The sequence below is a fragment of the Lactuca sativa genome, chromosome 5, assembly GCF_002870075.4.
Source record: "Lactuca sativa cultivar Salinas chromosome 5, Lsat_Salinas_v11, whole genome shotgun sequence".
Classification (NCBI taxonomy): Eukaryota; Viridiplantae; Streptophyta; class Magnoliopsida; order Asterales; family Asteraceae; genus Lactuca; species Lactuca sativa.
Window position 1 is genome coordinate 128,938,714 of NC_056627.2, and position 18,934 is coordinate 128,957,647.

General features: G+C 43.7%; 1 protein-coding gene across 2 annotated transcripts; it reads left to right on the forward strand.

The window, feature by feature from the left end:
- The first annotated feature begins 14,060 nt into the window (after nucleotides 1-14,060).
- LOC111887274 (probable serine/threonine-protein kinase At1g54610) lies at nucleotides 14,061-18,559 on the forward strand. Of its 2 annotated transcripts, none has more exons than XM_023883434.3 (8): nucleotides 14,061-14,217; nucleotides 14,542-15,012; nucleotides 15,089-15,373; nucleotides 15,461-15,778; nucleotides 16,668-16,895; nucleotides 17,214-17,314; nucleotides 17,593-17,710; nucleotides 17,953-18,559. In XM_023883434.3, exons 2-8 carry the CDS (start codon nucleotides 14,614-14,616, stop codon nucleotides 18,259-18,261), a joined length of 1,758 nt encoding a protein of 585 aa, XP_023739202.1. In that variant the 5' UTR covers nucleotides 14,061-14,217; nucleotides 14,542-14,613; the 3' UTR covers nucleotides 18,262-18,559. The 2 variants fall into 2 exon arrangements, with proteins under 2 accessions (XP_023739202.1, XP_023739203.1); XM_023883435.3 differs by having other exon boundaries at nucleotides 14,061-14,213.
- The last annotated feature ends 375 nt before the right edge of the window (nucleotides 18,560-18,934 follow it).

The following is an 18,934-nucleotide window of genomic DNA, read 5'->3' on the forward strand; positions in this document are numbered from 1 at the left end:
TTATATTAATATATTAGAACTTATAATATATTAATAAATCATAACTTGTACTATTCTCAAATATTATCCATAAATTGTTCGGGTGAAGTGCAACCCAAATGGACCATGCCGGGTCGGGTCAAGTACATACCAAATATAGTTATGGGCTTAGACACTATATCCAACACATTTTACCCCTGATCATGCCCTAAGTCAAAGTTAGAGTCAACTTTCAGTTGACCCGACTCGCCGAGTTGGTTTTCCAACTCGTCGAGGCCCTACCCAAACGATTGTCCTGAATCCCGTTTCTACTCGTCGAGTTAGGCGACGACTCGATGAGTTCTCCTTCTAAACTGATATTCAAGTCCTTCATCCTACTCGCCGAGTTGTATGAACAACTCGTCGAGTTCATCTTCAACCGATGAACACTTATGCTAAGACTCGCCGAGTTGTATGAACAGCTCGCCGAGTTCATCTTCATCCGAAGAACACTTATGCTGCGACTCGCCGAAGTGTATGAACAACTCGCCGAGTCTGTTCTTGATCTAAGGAGATTGCCTTGAACTCGCCGAGTCAGGGCATTGACTCGCCGAGTTCCTCCATAGATGAGTTCAGCTTCCGACTCACTGAGTCACACCCCGTGACTCACTGCTCACTCGACACTACGAAAAGGGGACAAACTCGGAGACTCGCGAACAGACTCGCCGAGTCACATGAACGACTCGCTGAGTCGTTGCCATGCACCCACTAAATACACAGATTTGCTCGATTCCAGTCCATGCCATTCACAGATTTGGACTCCTACAACACGAATCACACGTAAAGTTTCCAACTTTACGTGTAGATATTCACCAATACGTATTTTAGGGTTCAAAATGTACTTAAAATGGTAGATCCAAGGTCTTCAAGCAATGAGGGTCCATAAAGGCTACAGATCCGATCCCTTAGAGCCCAAACATGCCTAGATCCGAAGTCCCTCAACACTATAAGCTCATTACACAAAGGTCAAGACTAGAAGAGGCCTTGAAATGGCTATCACAAGCTCTCAACGAGATAATAATGAAGGGACAGAGAGAGTTTCGAGTCCAATACCTCTAGAAGTTCTGAAATGGCACAAAGATTCTGGATCTTCTTCCTCTCCTCTTGATCCACCTTCTTATTCTCTCCAAAACTTCAAAGAAATGCACAAAAATCACCCAAATTACCAAAAGAGGAGTTAGAGCTTCGAGAGGGAGTGTTCTGGACGCAATGGGGGCTGATATGAGGCACACAACGTCGTTTAAATAGGGTGAAACCCCTGAAACTTAGGGTTTCATCCAACAGCGGTGACTCGTCGAGTCCGGAATATGGACTCGTCGAGTCGCCAACTTAAACATGTCCCGAGTCCCGTCCTTACTCGGCGAGTCGGACTTATGACTCGCCGAGTCCAAGGCTAAAAAGAAGGAAAAATACTCAATAAGATTTACATACCAGGAACCAGGTGCTACAAATCTCCTCCACTTATTTTAGACTTCGTCCTCGAAGTCTGCTGCTCGATCCTGAAACAGCTCGGGGTAATGCTCCATCATCTCGTCCACCGGCTCCCAAGTCCATTCCGAACCCTTGTGGTGCTGCCATTGCACCTTCACTAGCTCCACCCTCTTGTTCCTCAAATCCTTCGACTTCCTGTCGAGGATTGCGACTGGGCGCTCAATGTAATTCAGGCTGTCATCAACCTGAATATCCTCCAAAGGCACTACTGCTGAATCGTCCACTAGGCACTTCCGCAGCTGGGAAACATGGAAAGTGTTGTGGATTTGGCTGAGCTCGACTGGCAGATCCAGTCTATACTCCACCTTGCCCACCCGAGCCATGACTCGGAATGGTCCGATGAACCTCGGACCTAACTTGCCTCGCTTCCTGAATCGAATGACGCCCTTCCAAGGCGACACCTTCAGGAGAACCATATCCCCGACTTGGAATTCCAAGTCGGATCGACGCTTGTCGGCATAACTTTTCTGCCGACTCTGAGCAGTCTGAAACCTGCTCCGGACCTGCTGGATCCTCTCGGTCGTCTTGAGCACCACTTCGGTGCTCCCCATGACTCTCTGGCCAACCTCACCCCAGCATATCGGGGTCCTGCACCTCCGACCGTACAACATCTCAAATGGGGGACGGTCAATACTCGCGTGGTAGCTGTTGTTGTATGAGAACTCGGCCAAGGGAAGATAGGTATCCCAGCTACCACCGAAATCCAACACGCATGCCCGCAACATATCCTCCAAAGTCTGGATGGTCCGCTCGCTTTGACCATCCGTCTGCGGGTGAAAGGCGGTGCTAAAATGCAAACGAGTGCCCAACTCGTCATGAAATCTCTTCCAAAATCTGGAAGTAAAACGCACATCCCTGTCCGAGATAACCAAAACTGGCACCCCGTGCCGCGCCACGATCTCCCTGATATAGATGTCGGTCGGGATAAAGTGAGCACTCTTGGTCAATCGATCCACAATGACCCAAATCGAATCCACTCCACGCGCGGTCCTAGGAAGCTTCGTGATAAAATCCATCGTGATATCTTCCCATTTCCATAGTGGAATATCCAACGGCTGCATCTAGCCATGCGGTCTCTGATGTTCGGCCTTGACCTTCCTGCAGGTCAAGCACCGCTCAACGTACCATGCCACATCCCGCTTCATGCAGGGCCACCAATAATCTAGACGAAGATCCCTATACATCTTCGTCGCCCTGGGATGAATAGAGAAGCGGGACTTATGCGCTTCCTCCATCAAGATCTGGCGTACACCCCCATGGTACGGCACCCACACTCTACGGTGTAGTGTCAAAAGTCCTCGGCTATCATAATCGAAGGAGGAAACCTGACCCACCACACGCTCGCTCTTCCGATGTTCCTCCTTGATAGCCTCCTGTTGAGCCTCCCGAATCTGCTCCAACAGGGGAGTCGCTACGGTCATCCTCATGCAGATATTCCTGATCGGCGCCGCCTTGCGGCTGAGCACATCGGCCACCACGTTGGCCTTCCCTGGGTGGTAGAGGATCTCGCAATCATAATCCTTTACCACGTCCAACCACCGACGCTGCCTCATATTCAGATTCGGCTGATCCATGAGGTACCTCAAACTCTTGTGGTCCGTGTAGATGGTACATCGAACCCCATAGAGGTAATGCCGCCAAATCTTGAGGGAAAAAACCACCGCCCCCAACTCCAAATCATGCGTCGGGTAGTTCGCCTCGTGAGGCTTGAGCTTCCTCGAAGCGTAGGCAATGACATGCCCCCTCTGCATCAGTACCACGCCCAACCCAGAAATGGACGCGTCGCAGTATACCACAAAATCCTCTACGCCCTCTGGCAGGGCTAAGATCGGCGCCTCGCACAGTCTCTGTCTCAGCGTCTCAAATGCAGCCTGCTGCTCGGGTCCCCATCGAAAGAGCATGGCTTTCTTCGTTAGCCGCGTCAGGGGTACGACTATCTTGGAGAAATCCTGAATAAATCTCCGATAGTAGCCTGCTAATCCCAGGAAACTCCGAATCTCAGATGGAGACTTCGGAACCTCCCATCTCATCACGGCCTCGACCTTGGCCGGATCGACCAGAATCCCGTTCTGGTTGACAAGGTGTCCGAGAAATTGCACCTCGCGCAACCAAAACTCACACTTGGAGAACTTGGCATACAATATCTCCCTCCTCAAGGTCTCCAACACCTCTCTCAGATGCTCCTCATGCTCCTCCTGAGTCTTGGAATAAACCAAGATGTTATCGATAAAGACTATCACAGACTGATCCAGCATCGGTCTGCATACGCGGTTCATGAGGTCCATGAACGCGGCAGGAGCATTGGTGAGCCTAAACGGCATCACCACAAACTCATAGTGGCCATAGCGCGTCCGAAATGCGGTCTTCTGCGTATCCTCCTCCCTGACCCTCATCTGATGATAACCTGAACGCAAATCAATCTTGGAGAACCAAGATGCTCCCTGAAGCTGGTCAAAGAGGTCATCAATCCTCGGGAGCGGGTAACGGTTCTTCACCGTTACCTTGTTCAGCTCCCGGTAATCTATACACATCCGATGCGACCCGTCCTTCTTCTTCACGAACAAAATCGGGGCTCCCCAGGGTGAACTACTCGGTCGAATGAATCCCTTGTCTAACAGCTCCTGCAGCTGTGTAGACAACTCCTGCATCTCAGGAGGAGCCAACCGATACGGTGCCTTGGCTATCGGAGCCGCACCAGGAACGAGGTTAATCCTAAACTTAACCTGTCGCTCCGGAGGTATCCCAGGAAGCTCCTCTGGAAAAACATCTGCGAATTCCCGCACCACCGGAACCTCGCTCACTGTCGCCTTACCCGCCTCCTGGGTATCCATCACGTAAGCGACATATCCTGCGCATCCCTGCTGAAGGTAGCGTCTCGCCCTTGCTGCTGAACATACTGCGGGTCCACACTGCGGCCTCTCGCCATGAATCACTAACTCTCCCCCGCTTAAGGTCCTGACCCGCACTAGCTGCTGCGCGCAATCTATCACCGCCCCATTAGGGCTCAACCAATCCATGCCTATAATCACCTTGTTCCCGCGCAACGGAATGGGAACCAAGTCTACCAAGTAGCGCTCCTTAAACAAACGCAATACGCAATCTCGAAACACCATCGATGCTCGCACCGATCGATCATCAGCAATCTCTACCTCTAAAGGGCAATCTAACTCGCTCGAAGTCTCATGAAACTTCTTGCTAAGCGCAAGGGAAACAAATGATCGGGATGCACCCGAGTCGAACAACACCTGAACTGGGATGCCGTTCACATGGAACGATCCTAATGCATACATATACATACGGAGCACATATCAATATCATAACATCATAAAAATAAAATAGAGGGAAAGAATCATACCCGTCACCACATCGGGTGCGGCGCGTGCCTCCTCGGTAGTCAACTGAAATGCTCGGATCCTCACCACCGGAGCCTCTGCCTTGCCCTGCCGGCCATCCGTGATCCGCAGGGTCGCTGGAGCTGGCGCCTTCACCGACGCTGAAACTGTCAACTAGGGGCAATTGGCCTTCTTGTGGCCCCTCTGGTTGCAGTGGAAACATAGCAACTCTGATGTCTGAATAACTGCTGTCGGAGCAGTGCAATCCCTGCTAAAGTGCCCAGGGTTGCCTCACTTGTAGCAGCCTGATGATCCCAACCGGTACGCTCCCTCGTGCGTCTTGCCGCATTTCCTGCAGCGTCCCCGTCCCTGTTGGCCTTTCGGCCCCGCATCTAATCCCTTGGGCTTCTTCCCCGAAGCCCCTCCGGTCTGACCCTCCTCTGATTTCCGTTTCCGGATGTGCTCCAAATCTATCTCCCTCTCCCTCGTCCTAGCGATCATGGAGTCCAAGGTGGGGCAAGCTGAAAAACTAACGTGCTCCTGGATATCAGCCCGGAGCATGTCGTGATAGCGGGTCCTCCTCATATCCTTGTCACCAGCATATTGGGGCACCAACAAAGCCCTCTCCCGGAACTTGGCGGTGATCTCTGCCACAGTCTCCGTCGTCTGCCTCATGTCCAGAAACTCCCTGGCCAACTGCTGAAGCTCGATAGCCGGCGCAAACTCTGCCCTGAACCTGGTCACAAAGTCCGACCACGTCATAGCCTCGATAGCTGAGGCTCCCAACGAGTCACCCACTGACTCCCACCAATCCCGGGCTCGGTCTCGTAAACACCCGGCTGCATACCTCACCTTCGACCCCTCGGGGCAGAAGCTAGTCAACTGTGCATACTCGATGTCCGCAATCCATCGCCTGGCAGCAATGGGGTCTTTCACCCCATGGAAATCCGGCGCACCACAACCCCTGAAATCCTTGAAGGACAGTGTGCGAGATCCCGACTGGCTAGATGCCATATCACTCCTGAATGCCCGAAGACGATCCTCCATCATCTCCATGATCCCTTCCTTGATCGACCCAAAGAGGATGGGGTCGACTCAAGGATGCCTCTGGTGATCTCTGATGCGATGAACTCGCGTAGTCCCTCATCTACCGGCTCGGAACCTGATCCCGAACCTGACCCCTCTCTTGAACCGCCATCTACCGGCCTCGATCGAAGTACCACCATTCTGCAATACATAATACAATCATTAGTGATATTGATACTTCCTGAGGGATCACTGCTACTTACAAGTTCCCTGGTCTTATCTTGGCCTTCCTTGGTTCGGGTACGGATCCTCTGCTTTCAATAGTACGGGCCCATACTGCCTTCCACATCTATCCGTACCTTCTTCAAGGAATGCCTCGACTCCACCAGATCCCTTTCACTACTGCTGATCACTGCTATACTCATCCTAGGCTTGCCCTAGGGAAATCTCTGATTCTACTCTATCCAGCCCTCAGCTGCTGCAGGCCTCCTTATAATGCCAGTTAGCCATTACTCGAATACCATCACATGTGACGAGGCTCAGATAATCCTTCGAGTACCCGACTCGTCCCTACAACGATTGGACTCAAACAAGAGCTGCGCAGTAGGATCAAATCCGACACTCTAAGATTATTCAACCCTGATCACATGTGACGTGACGTATTCGCCTAATGGCTAACTCCCATTATTCAGAGTCCCACATAGCACGAAGCAAGCAGCATTCAGACAAGGGTAACAATCTCAATCAACTCTATCTGCTTACAGGAACTGTACTAGCATAAAGTGCTAAGCTCATACTATCAGGCATAACCTAATCAGGTTATCCTACTTGCTGTCTACTCAATAACTAGCATGCAATTCTCATACAACTGAAACACATAAAGCAGGCACATAAGGCATCACTCCTATATCCTTAGTCCTATTCTAGCATGTTGTTCTACAAAAGCTGATAAACATAACATAAACTCGTATGGGTACTTTGGGGAATACTTACTTGAGCTCGGCCGGTCGCGCACATCACACACTTCGTTCTTTCTCGAAACTCTTTTCTCAGTTTTTAGAAAACATTTTCTTTTAGAAAATCTTTTAATCCCTCGATTTGAGTTCAGACACCCCCGAAGGTGTGTCCGAATCCCTCAAACCAGGGCTCTGATACCAACTTGTAACGACCCAATTTTCACGTCCAAAAATTTCGTTATAGAACATTACATGAAAGCATTAATAGTTAAAACATTGTTTGATTAAACCATTTCACATCGAAAAACCAAATTGAAAACCACAACATTCGATCAATCAAATATCAGAGTATCAATCCCAGAATAAACTCGTAACTGCGGAAACAAGAGAGTGTGTGTGTGACATGCTGCTACCGCGCCGACTCCTTTCCCCTAGCTGAGGAGGTACCTGAAACCAAAATTGAAAACCGTAAGCACGAAGCTTAGTGAGTTCCCCCACTGTACCACATACCATATAATCTCATAACATACATATATTGTCAGGCATATCTGGGTGCACGACCTACCCCTTCGGCCCTCTCGACCGGGTATTGCCTAGCATATCTGGGTGCTGGCATCCCCTTCGGTCCTCTCGACCGGATATTGCCTAGCATATCTGGGTGCTGGCCTCCCCTTCGGTCCTCTCGACCAGATACTGGGGAACTATTCCTCCCCTCCACTACTACCACATAACATGTATCACAATATCAGATCTATCTAACATGGCTGGGTATAACTACCCCTTCGGCCCTACCGACCGGATACCTCGGGGACTATCTCCCCCTACTGCCACTAGCACATAGCATCATATCATACTAGCACATAAACATAACACAGGTAATAGTAATCCCTAGATGAATATCACGGAGACAATCATCTACATATAACTCCTACTGGTGGGCCGACATTGTGGCCGTAGACCCACCGCTACTGGAAGGTAACTCACCTCGAAGTAGCTGCTGATCTGATCGGGAACTGACTGTCTACTGCTGCTCCGGAAATCCTCCGGCTGCAATTTCCACAACATACTCAATCAAACACTGCTAACTGTCCTTTGGGTAAAATGACCATTTTACCCCTGATCATGCCCTAAGTCAAAGTTAGAGTCAACTTTCAGTTGACCCGACTCGCCGAGTTGGCTTTCCAACTCGTCGAGGCCCTACCCAAACGATTGTCCTGAATCCCGTTTCTACTCGTCGAGTTAGGCGACGACTCGATGAGTTCTCCTTCTAAACTGATATTCAAGTCCTTCATCCTACTCGCCGAGTTGTATGAACAACTCGTCGAGTTCATCTTCAACCGATGAACACTTATGCTAAGACTCGCCGAGTTGTATGAACAGCTCGCCGAGTTCATCTTCATCCGAAGAACACTTATGTTGCGACTCGCCGAAGTGTATGAACAACTCGCCGAGTTTGTTCTTGATCTAAAGAGATTGCCTTGAACTCGCCGAGTCAGGGCATTGACTCGCCGAGTTCCTCCATAGATGAGTTCAGCTTCCGACTCACTGAGTCACACCCCGTGACTCACTGCTCACTCGACACTACGAAAAGGGGACAAACTCGGAGACTCGCGAACAGACTCGCCGAGTCACATGAACGACTCGCTGAGTCGTTGCCATGCACCCACTAAATACACAGATTTGCTCGATTCCAGTCCATGCCATTCACAGATTTGGACTCCTACAACACGAATCACACGTAAAGTTTCCAACTTTACGTGTAGATATTCACCAATACGTATTTTAGGGTTCAAAATGTACTTAAAATGGTAGATCCAAGGTCTTCAAGCAATGAGGGTCCATAAAGGCTACAGATCCGATCCCTTAGAGCCCAAACATGCCTAGATCCGAAGTCCCTCAACACTATAAGCTCATTACAAAAAGGTCAAGACTAGAAGAAGCCTTGAAATGGCTATCACAAGCTCTCAACGAGATAATAATGAAGGGACAGAGAGAGTTTCGAGTCCAATACCTCTAGAAGTTCTGAAATGGCACAAAGATTCTGGATCTTCTTCCTCTCCTCTTGATCCACCTTCTTCTTCTCTCCAAAACTTCAAAGAAATGCACAAAAATCACCCAAATTACCAAAAGAGGAGTTAGAGCTTCGAGAGGGAGTGTTCTGGACGCAATGGGGGCTGATATGAGGCACACAACGTCGTTTAAATAGGGTGAAACCCCTGAAACTTAGGGTTTCATCCAACAGCGGTGACTCGTCGAGTCCGGAATATGGACTCGCCGAGTCGCCAACTTAAACATGTCCCGGGTCCCGTCCTTACTCGGCGAGTCGGACCTATGACTCGCCGAGTCCAAGGCTAAAAAGAAGGAAAAATACTCAATAAGATTTACATACCAGGAACCAGGTGCTACATGGGGAGTATGCGAAGTGGTACTCGAGACGATGGAGAAGATCCAACAGGTCCGGAGTAGACTACAGACGGCCCAGAGTCGGCAGAAGAGTTATGTTGTCAGGCGCTGATCGGACCTAGAGTTTCAAGTAGGAGATATGGTTCTCCTGAAAGTGTCACCATGGAAGGGGGTCATTTGGTTCTGGAAGAGGGGCAAGATGGGCCCCAGGTACATTGGTCCTTTTAGAGTTTTGGATCGGGTGGGTTGTGTAGCTTATCGTCTGGATTTGCTCGTCGAGCTTAGTTAGATCCACAGTACTTTTCATGTCTCCCACTTGCGGAAGTGCTTAGTGGATGATTCCGGATTCGTGCTTTTGGAGGATATTCAGGTCGACGACCACCTGAATTACATCGAGAGACCAGTAGTCATCCTCGAAAGGAAGACGAATGATTTGAGGAACAAGAGGGTAGAGTTGGTGAAGGTGCAGTGGCAACATTGTAAGGGCTCATAGTGGACTTGGGAGACAGAGGAGGAGATGAGGGAGCATTACCCAGATTTATTTGAGGCAGTAGACTTCGAGGACGAAGTCTGAGACAAGCGGGGGAGAATTGTAACGTCTGGTTCCTGGTATGTATTTGTAACGCCCCGATTTTCCAAGTATTAGATTAAGAATTTCTTTAGTTTTTAAGCCCTACTCGACAAGTAATGATGCCCTACTCGTCGAGTAGTGTCGACGCGGGGTCGCAGAATTTGTGATCTACTCGCCGAGTCCATAAAGGGAATCGACGAGTAGTAGTGTCGACGCGGGGTCGCAGAATTTGATGAACTTGACATGTTTTTAAAAGTTTAAATTTGTTTGGATGTTATAAGTTGGTATCAGAGCCTTGGTTTGAGTGAATTGGAGGAACATTCGTGTGAATCCAGTCTCAAATCAAGGAAAGGTTTTCAAAAATGTTTTAAGAAATTGGTTTTTTAAAATAAATAAAGGAGGATGCAGGGTGTACGATCAGCCAGAGCCAGTATTAGGCTAGGGATCTTCAGGAATTGCATGATAGAATTGTCTTATTACGTGATGCCTGCTAGCCTAGGGTTTCCCTTATATGAAATTAACATCATTACTATAGTGATTTAGTGTATGCATCACGATTATACATAATTAAGATCTTATAGTCTGAGAATGTTTGATTTAGCCTTAGGTTCTGCTCTTGTTTGATTGGGAGGTTAGGGTAGGATTGAATATTCGAAAGTCTATCGGGTCCAACATTATGTATGGCTAGCATACACTAGTGCTGCAGGGTTGGTGGAAGTTTCGTGGGTAGGTTGTTGGGATGAGTCCGCCGACTTCGAGGCATTTAGCCTTCCTTTAGGAGTGAGGCTTGAGTGCTCGATGTGATTATATGTATTGTTAGGGTGTTGTGGTGATACTTGGAACAAATATGGGTAGGTGTGGAAGGTAGTATGGGCCCGTACTACTGAAAGCGCAGGACCCATACACGCGACAAGGAAGTCACAACCCTTAGGGTTTTGTTGGGGGTTGGTCCCCAGTTGTTGTATGAGTTATCTGATACCTTGTGTTGTGTTTCAGAATGGTGATGACCAAGTGCTTTGTGACGGGATCCGGTTCGGGATCAGGATCGCGATCAGGAGAGGGCAGACAGGGGGAGCTGACAGCACCAGAGACGATCGGCCAAATGAGGCCAGATTAGATGGATGACAGGATCCGAGCGATCCTGCATGATGAGGTTGATGCGTTGTTCCGGGCCGAGTTGCCGGAAATATTCGGGCCGATTAAGACCGCCATGGTGGAGTATTTTGATGCGCGCTATGCAGCCCTCGCAGAGACAGTCGCCACAGCAGCTACATCGGCTGTATCTATGGTAGGGGGAGGAGTAGGTAGGGATTTTCAGTACCGGGACTTCGACAACACGAAGCCCCCTACTTTTGATGGGACGCATGTTCCCATCAAGGCTATGAGTTCTTCACCTGCTCGTGTCCTACTGACCAAAAGGTCAGGTGTGCTCTAAACCTGCTTAGGTCCGGAGCCAAGGACTGGTGGAGACTTGCGACTGGGGCTTACACTGATGATCAGACAACTGCTGTTACTTGGGAGCAGTTTAGAGATATGTTCCGCACTCGTTACATTCCAAAGGTTGAGCGGGAACGTTTGGCAAAGGAGTTTCTGAGTTTAAGATAGGATGGAGAGTCGGTGACGGAGATCACCCATATGTTTACTGAGCAGGCGATGTTCTGCCCGGAGTTTGCTTCCGAGCAGTCTCAGATGACCCGTTATCTGAGTATGCTCAAGACTGATATCCGACAGTTTGTATCTACCCAGCGACGTGATACTCTTCTAGAGTTGCAGGAGGCCGCCAGACGGAGGGAGTTGGAGATTGAGCTGCAGCTAAGGGAGCAGCTGTCGGCCCCGGTATTGACACAGCCGGCGCTGAAGCGGCCTAAGACCGCCGATGTTAGGACCGCCGATGAATGGACAAAATACATTGATAAAAATATCAACACGAATTTTCTTTTCCAACTGCACACAATATCTTAATGATGGAAAAAGGATAGACTTTTTGAGTGTGTGTGTGAGAGAGAGATGTTTGTTTTTTTTATCTATTTTTTAAATAGATTTAAATAAAGAAACTTAAAAATATGTTAAAAATGTATATAAGTCTTTTTATATGAGTGATGAATTATTTGTTAAAACTTTTGAAAATAAAAGGACTATCTATGAAGTTTCTTAAACTTAAAAGGCTATATCTTATATTTCTAAAAACTTCATGGACTATTTATGAAGTTGACAAAACTGCACAAATGGTCCCTGTGGTATATCGAAAATTGCCATTTTGGTCAAAAAAATGTTTGGACTAGCACCAGTAGTCCAAAAGTTTGATTTTGTTGCCATTTTGATCCAATTTGATATAAACTTTTTTATAATGACCATTTTGCCATTTGTATATATATTTTTCATTTTTTATTACATAAATAAAAAAAACAAAAGGAGAATTACCCCCCCCCCCCACATTCACACACTCTCTCTCTACATTTCCATTTCACAATAATATAATTGACGAAAATCAAATAATAGTATATCATATCGCCGGAGCTACCATTCTCTCGCTGGAAAATCAAATCATACAACGCCATTCAGACGTCTTTCTCCCTTTTCCACTACAGTTTTAATCAGGCGAACCCTAAATTCAGTTAGTTATTTGCAGATCTTTGGTTCCTCAGAGATAACCACTATCGACCCCAAATCTACACTGCATATGCAAATCGCCGTCACCAAGAATGAAGATGGGTAAAAGGAAGTGGGAATGGATTAGTTTTGTATCGCCACTTCTTTAGCAAACCCTAACCTTAACACCTCTACCACCGTTTGGAAATCATAACCCTAGTGTCGTTAAGCCCTAAACGACCGATCAGAGTGGCAAAGCAAGGGTTTCTATAGCTCATAGATCGTTGTCATCGTCGGAGAAGGATAGAGACGAAGAGAGAAGAAGGCGAAACTAGGGTTTCTGAAAACGCAAAGTCATTAGCTAGGGTTTCTTATATGAAACGATACCGGCGAAGTCGACAATTGTTGATATGTGTTGAACGTATATCTGTCCCAAGTCGTCGCTCCCTCTCTCTCTCTATTGCGTCCCCAGTGTCAATCATCCTCGTCTTTCCAGATCCAACTCCAACTAGTCGTTCCCTGAAATAGATGTTGGTGGTGGTGTTGAACTGTTGGCGACGATTTCCAGTCGGTGGCAGTGGTTTCCAATTAGGGATGATATTCGGGTCGGAACAGAACCGAACCGACCCGAACCCGAATAAACCGAAAACCGAATAAGGGTAATTGTATGAACCGAAAACCGAACCAAATAAGCAATACGGGTTCGGTTCGGTTCGGGTATTATTCGGTTCGGTTCGGTTCCGGCCCGAATAAGCCAAATAACATGTACAAGATGATTAAGGAGCCGAATAATCCAAATAACCCAAATAACATTTACAATGTGATTATAAATATTGTATTTTGTATGACTTTTGTAGCTTATGATAAACACGAATAACATGGATTAACTATTCTTGATATATAAAATGTAAAATTCGACCACTACAATCTTAAGATATAGTTATTAAGCAACATATTAAACACTAAACATTAAACATCCAGAACACCTAAAAACTATCTATAAGTATATAAGCTAAACATTAAACATTATGTGAGTATTTTGGGTAACGATTGATAGAACACAAGACCGAATAAGCAATTGTACAAATGGAAAAAAATGTGACTTTTCATATTTGGTTTGGTCCATTTGGACCGAATAAGCCCTTATTCGGGTAACCCGGACCGAATAACCCGAAAACCGAATAAGCATTATATAGATACCCGAAAACCGAATCGAATTGCTTATTCGGGTCTAATTCGGTTCGGTTCGGGTTTTCAGGCCAAATTCTCATCCCTATTTCCAACAGGTGGTGGTAGTGGTTGTTCATGTTTTCCGGCAAGTGATGGTGGTTGTGTTAGATTCCTTTTTGTGAAAAACGAGAGAGAGAAAGAGAGGGAAGAGGAAATGAGTATTTTTTTTCTTTGAATATATTTAGATAAATAAAAAACCGAAAAAAATAAAACAAGGACAAAAAGGTCATTATAAAAATGTTTAAATCAAACTGGACCAAAATGGCAACAAAATCAAACTTTTAGACAACTGGTGCTAACATAGAGACCATTTATGCAGTTTTTTTTGTCTTGAATATATTTATTTTTTTCCAAAGAAACACATTTTATAATTTGAAATTGGAATTGATTTGACACATAATAGTCAAATATCATTAAAGAGGGAAAGGTTTCGTAGGTAAATGAAGGTTCCATATTTATATATTTGGATGGTGAAAGGTGTTTAATAGCGAAATACGCATATGCAGTTTGAGTGATTGACTCGTGTAGAGAGAGACAAGGAACACGAACAGCCCAATTCAACAGATCTTCCCCACCTTGAAAACAAGTCATCAATCAGTAAGTAAGTTACAGAGTTCCTCTTTTAGATCTTCAATCACACTTGTTTCAAAAGAACAAATTAAAGCTTCTTGTTTTATTCTCCACTGTTCCCTTCAACCCTTTTGTTTTTGTTCATGTTTGACCGATATAAGTTTGAGGGCTTTATTGGTTATGATTGCTGCCCCTGCTTTGTTGGGCAAAAAAGAGAAAAAGCTAGGGTTCTTCTAATCAACCACTGCATCTTTACCAAAACCCCAATTATTTTTCTTCATTTATTGCTGCTGGAAGCCTGAAATCCAGTCTGTCTTTCACCAAATCATTGGATTTGATTCGTTTTGTTTTTCAGGGTGTGTTTGAAAGGAAACTAGCTCGGAATGTCATGAGAAATGAGGGTTAGGGTTTTTAAAGTTTGGGATAGATGGGGTGTGTGTTTGGAAGAGAGATTGCGTCTTCTGGACCACCAAGTTCTGAAATCGTAGTAGAGAAAAGGCGAGAGAAAGATAAGGATTCGAATGGTCAGTCCGGGAGGAAAGAGAGAGCTTCTGCAGCAAATCCCGACACCAGCAACAATGGCGGAGGTGGTGGTGGTGGAGAGCCACAAAATGGGGTTTCTCAAAAGGTGGAAAAAGACGCGAATGCGAGGCCGAGAGGAGAGAGAAGACGCTCAAAGCCTAATCCTAGACTGAGTAATCCACCGAAGAACATCCATGGCGAACAGGTGGCTGCTGGGTGGCCTGCTTGGTTGTCTGCTGTTGCCGGAGAAGCCATTAATGGCTGGATTCCTAGGAGGGCTGATACTTTTGAGAAAATCGACAAGGTAAGTAGTTATAATTTCATTTATCAAATTTCTTGATATTACAAATTCTCTAAAACGTGATATGAAAATCTGATAGATTGGGCAAGGCACATACAGCAACGTGTACAAAGCCAAAGATACAATGACAGGAAAAATAGTCGCATTAAAGAAAGTTCGATTTGACAATTTGGAGCCTGAAAGTGTGAAGTTTATGGCAAGAGAGATTTTGATATTAAGGCGTTTAGATCATCCAAATGTTGTGAAACTGGAAGGATTGGTTACATCAAGAATGTCTTGTAGTTTGTATCTTGTTTTTGAATACATGGAACATGATTTAGCTGGACTTGCTGCTAGTCCTACAATCAAATTCACAGAGCCCCAGGTTTAGATTTTTAAGAAACTTGGTCATTTTAAATAACTGTGATTGGGGTATTTATTTTTTAAACAATTTGTGAATGTTGTTTTTTAGGTGAAATGCTACATGCATCAACTGTTATCTGGGCTTGAACATTGTCATAATCGACATGTGTTACATCGTGATATCAAGGGGTCGAATCTTCTTCTTGATAATGGAGGAAGTTTAAAGATTGCTGATTTTGGTCTTGCATCCTTTTTTGATCCTAATCACAAACAACCAATGACTAGTAGAGTTGTTACATTATGGTATAGGCCACCTGAGCTTCTTTTAGGGGCAACTGATTATGGTGTAGGGGTGGATTTATGGAGTGCAGGGTGCATTTTAGCAGAGTTATTGGCTGGAAAACCTATCATGCCTGGTCGTACAGAGGTAACTAAATTTATATTCCATCATCATGTTTCAAGAAAATTACATTTATTGTCCCTTAGTATAGCTGCTTCTTGCAATTTTGGTCCCCCAAAAAAGTTCTTTTTGGTCCTTATCTTCTAATGTTTTTGGTCTATATTCCAAGTAAAATGACTATTTTGATTTGTGAGTATATTTGGTTTTTGCAATTTTGGTTCCAAAAAAGTGTTTTCTTGGCTTTTTGGTTCTTATTTGAGGTTCTTGTAATGTTTTTGCAATTTTTGTCTTTATTTGAGGTTCTCGTGATGTTTTTGCAGTTTTTGTCTCTATTTAAGGTTCTTGAAGTGTTTTTGCAGTTTTTGTCTATTTAAGGTTCTTGTAGTGTTTTTGCAGTTTTGGTCTTTCTCTGAAGTTCCTGATATGTTTTTGGTCCCTGTTGTAAGTAAAAAGATTATTTTTGGTCCATGAGTATTGCTGATTTTTGCAATTTTGGTCCCAAATGTGGAGTCATTTTACTTTGAACAGGGACCAAAAATGTTACAAAAACCTCAAATAAGGGACCAAAATTGCAACTGCACTTTTTGGGACTAATATTGAAAAAATTAGTTATACCCATGGACCAAAAATGAAATTTACTCTTCTTATATTGGATTTATATATAGAAGCATGTTCACTAAAGAACTAGTTTTCATGAGAGAACTACATAATTCAATCTTGACCCTTGGATGAAAACAATAAAAGGAATGGTTTTATATATATGTTATAAGTAGTGAAGTTTTTTGTTAACAGAATTATAAAATTAGACATAGTTAAAGCTTATTAAGAGCAAAATAAGATTATAATATAAGTATGCCTTCTAGTTAGTTTTTGAAAATAATATAATAATTTTTTTTTGTCATATTACTTGTTGTAGGTGGAGCAGCTTCACAAGATTTTCAAGTTATGTGGGTCCCCTTCTGATGAATATTGGAAAAGGTCAAAGTTGCCACATGCAACTATTTTTAAGCCTCAACAGTCATATAAAAGATGCATAGCTGAAACTTTTAAAAATTTCCCACCTTCATCATTGCCTTTGATTGATACCCTTCTTGCAATTGATCCTGCTGAACGTCAAAATGCAACTGCTGCTTTGAGAAGTGAAGTCAGTATCCATGTTTACATTTTTTTTTCTCCTTTCTATTTAGTATAATTTATCTGTAAAAATATTTGAAACTGTTTGACAGTTAAGATATTTATATCTATCAGTTTTATCCTTATGAATTGTTAAAATATTTTAAAAAATTTTAAAATGAAATTTTTGAAAAGCCAACCCATTAAGAGGAAACAAGAGGTTTTCATCATTTTTTAATTCTAAGGTTTTTACCCATAATAGCAATGTTGTATTTTCTTTTTATTACTAATGGCAACGTAACTACATTTTGCTACCAATATTATTTTCTTACAGTGTATTGTTTTGCAGTTTTTTACAACAAAACCGTATGCCTGTGATCCTTCAAGCCTTCCAAAATATCCACCTAGCAAGGAGATGGATGCCAAATTACGTGATGAAGAAGCTAGAAGGTCAGTATACTTTTGCATTACAAATGCAAAAGAAATTTAAAAATTATTTACTTTGAAAAATATACCCAACCATAGCACTTTACTATCTTTTATTTTTCTCAATAGGACATTATACTTTGGAAAAGAAAATGACGTTGCTATAGTTGGGTAGATTTTTTTTAAGTACAATGCTGTAATTAAATGAAATGAAAGTAGTATGCTATCATAAACACATATATGAAATGAAAGTATGTGTTGTTATTCTTTATTTATTAACTTAAATGTGAAATTATTTGTAGATTGAGAGCTGTTGGAAAAACAAATGCGGATGGAGCGAAGAAGAGTCGCACACGTGAAAGATCTGCAAGGGCTATGGCTGCTCCAGAAGCCAATGCTGAGCTCCAAGTAAACATTGATGTATGCCAGATAAGCTTCCTTTTTTAGATTAATTTTTTATATTAAAATATTAATTTTCATTTGTTGTATTACAACATTTTTCTTTGAAAAATCCACTCAACTTACTTGTGGATTTTCCAAAGTATAATTCATACATAAGAAATAATAAAGTAAAAGTACAAGATTGATTGCTAATGAACTTTGATTTTCCAATCGAAATCCAACTTTTGATTTTATTTATTTATTATATTATATTTTTGCAGAGACGCCGATTGATCACACATGCAAATGCAAAGAGCAAAAGTGAAAAATTTCCGCCACCTCATCAAGACGGGACCCTCGGATATCCATTGGGCTCCTCACATCATATGGATCCAAGTTTTGACCCGCCCGATGTCCCATTCAGTTCAAATTTTTCATACGGAAAACCGCCAATTCAGACGTGGTCTGGACCATTGGCTGAAGCGGGACCCACAGGAGGGCGTACTACTGGTACAAGAAGAAAGAAACATAATCATAATCATAATCATAATCAAAATCAAAATGATTCTTCATCAAAGAATAATAATTAAAACTAAGACTTCACTTCACTTGCCGGGAAACCCTTTTACATTTAGAATGAAGAGGTAAAGCTATTTTGTTTATTTCCTTTTCCTTTTCGTTTCTTGTTTTTATTTTTATTTTTTAATTTTTGTTTTATGGGATATGGTGAGAAAGGGTATTTTGGGTACTGTAAATGTTCTTGGTTTTTTTTCTTCTTTTGGTGAAGGAGTTTTATAGGTTAGTGAATTTGAAATAAATATATTACTATTGAACAATACTTGATTATTCGACTATATATTAATTGCAATTTATTCATTTCGAGGATAATGTTCGACCTATTTTTCTAGTGGACCATAAGGTTCTCATGTTTTTATTGATTTTTATTGCATTAGCAGTTCTTATAATATTGGTGTGCACATGTCAGCATCACCTTGGTATGATTGTGAAATGTTGTAACATTCTGATTTTTTAAAGTAGGTGTAAAAGTATTTGGGAGATTTTTTTAGTCGTTTAAAACTATTTGTTAAGTTAAAATTTTAGGTTAGTTTGTTAAGTTAGCAGGATAAATTTACAATGCACAATGTTTTAAAAAAGAGTTCGAACTGGCTAGCCGAACCGGTTGGATAGGAAAACCGGGGATGTGAGATTGTGAGCGGTGCAATCATGATTGATTTTATGTCAATTTCTAGACTGGATCGAACC

What these genes read in the sequence shown, in the direction of transcription:
- LOC111887274 (XM_023883434.3), top strand. Translation starts at nt 14,614, where the DNA reads ATGGGGTGTGTGTTTGGAAGAGAGATTGCGTCTTCTGGACCACCAAGT. An exon ending in TCAAATTCACAGAGCCCCAG is followed by an intron (nt 15,374 to 15,460) that starts GTTTAGATTTTT and finishes GTTGTTTTTTAG; the next exon opens with GTGAAATGCTACATGCATCA. An exon ending in CTGCTGCTTTGAGAAGTGAA is followed by an intron (nt 16,896 to 17,213) that starts GTCAGTATCCAT and finishes ATTGTTTTGCAG; the next exon opens with TTTTTTACAACAAAACCGTA.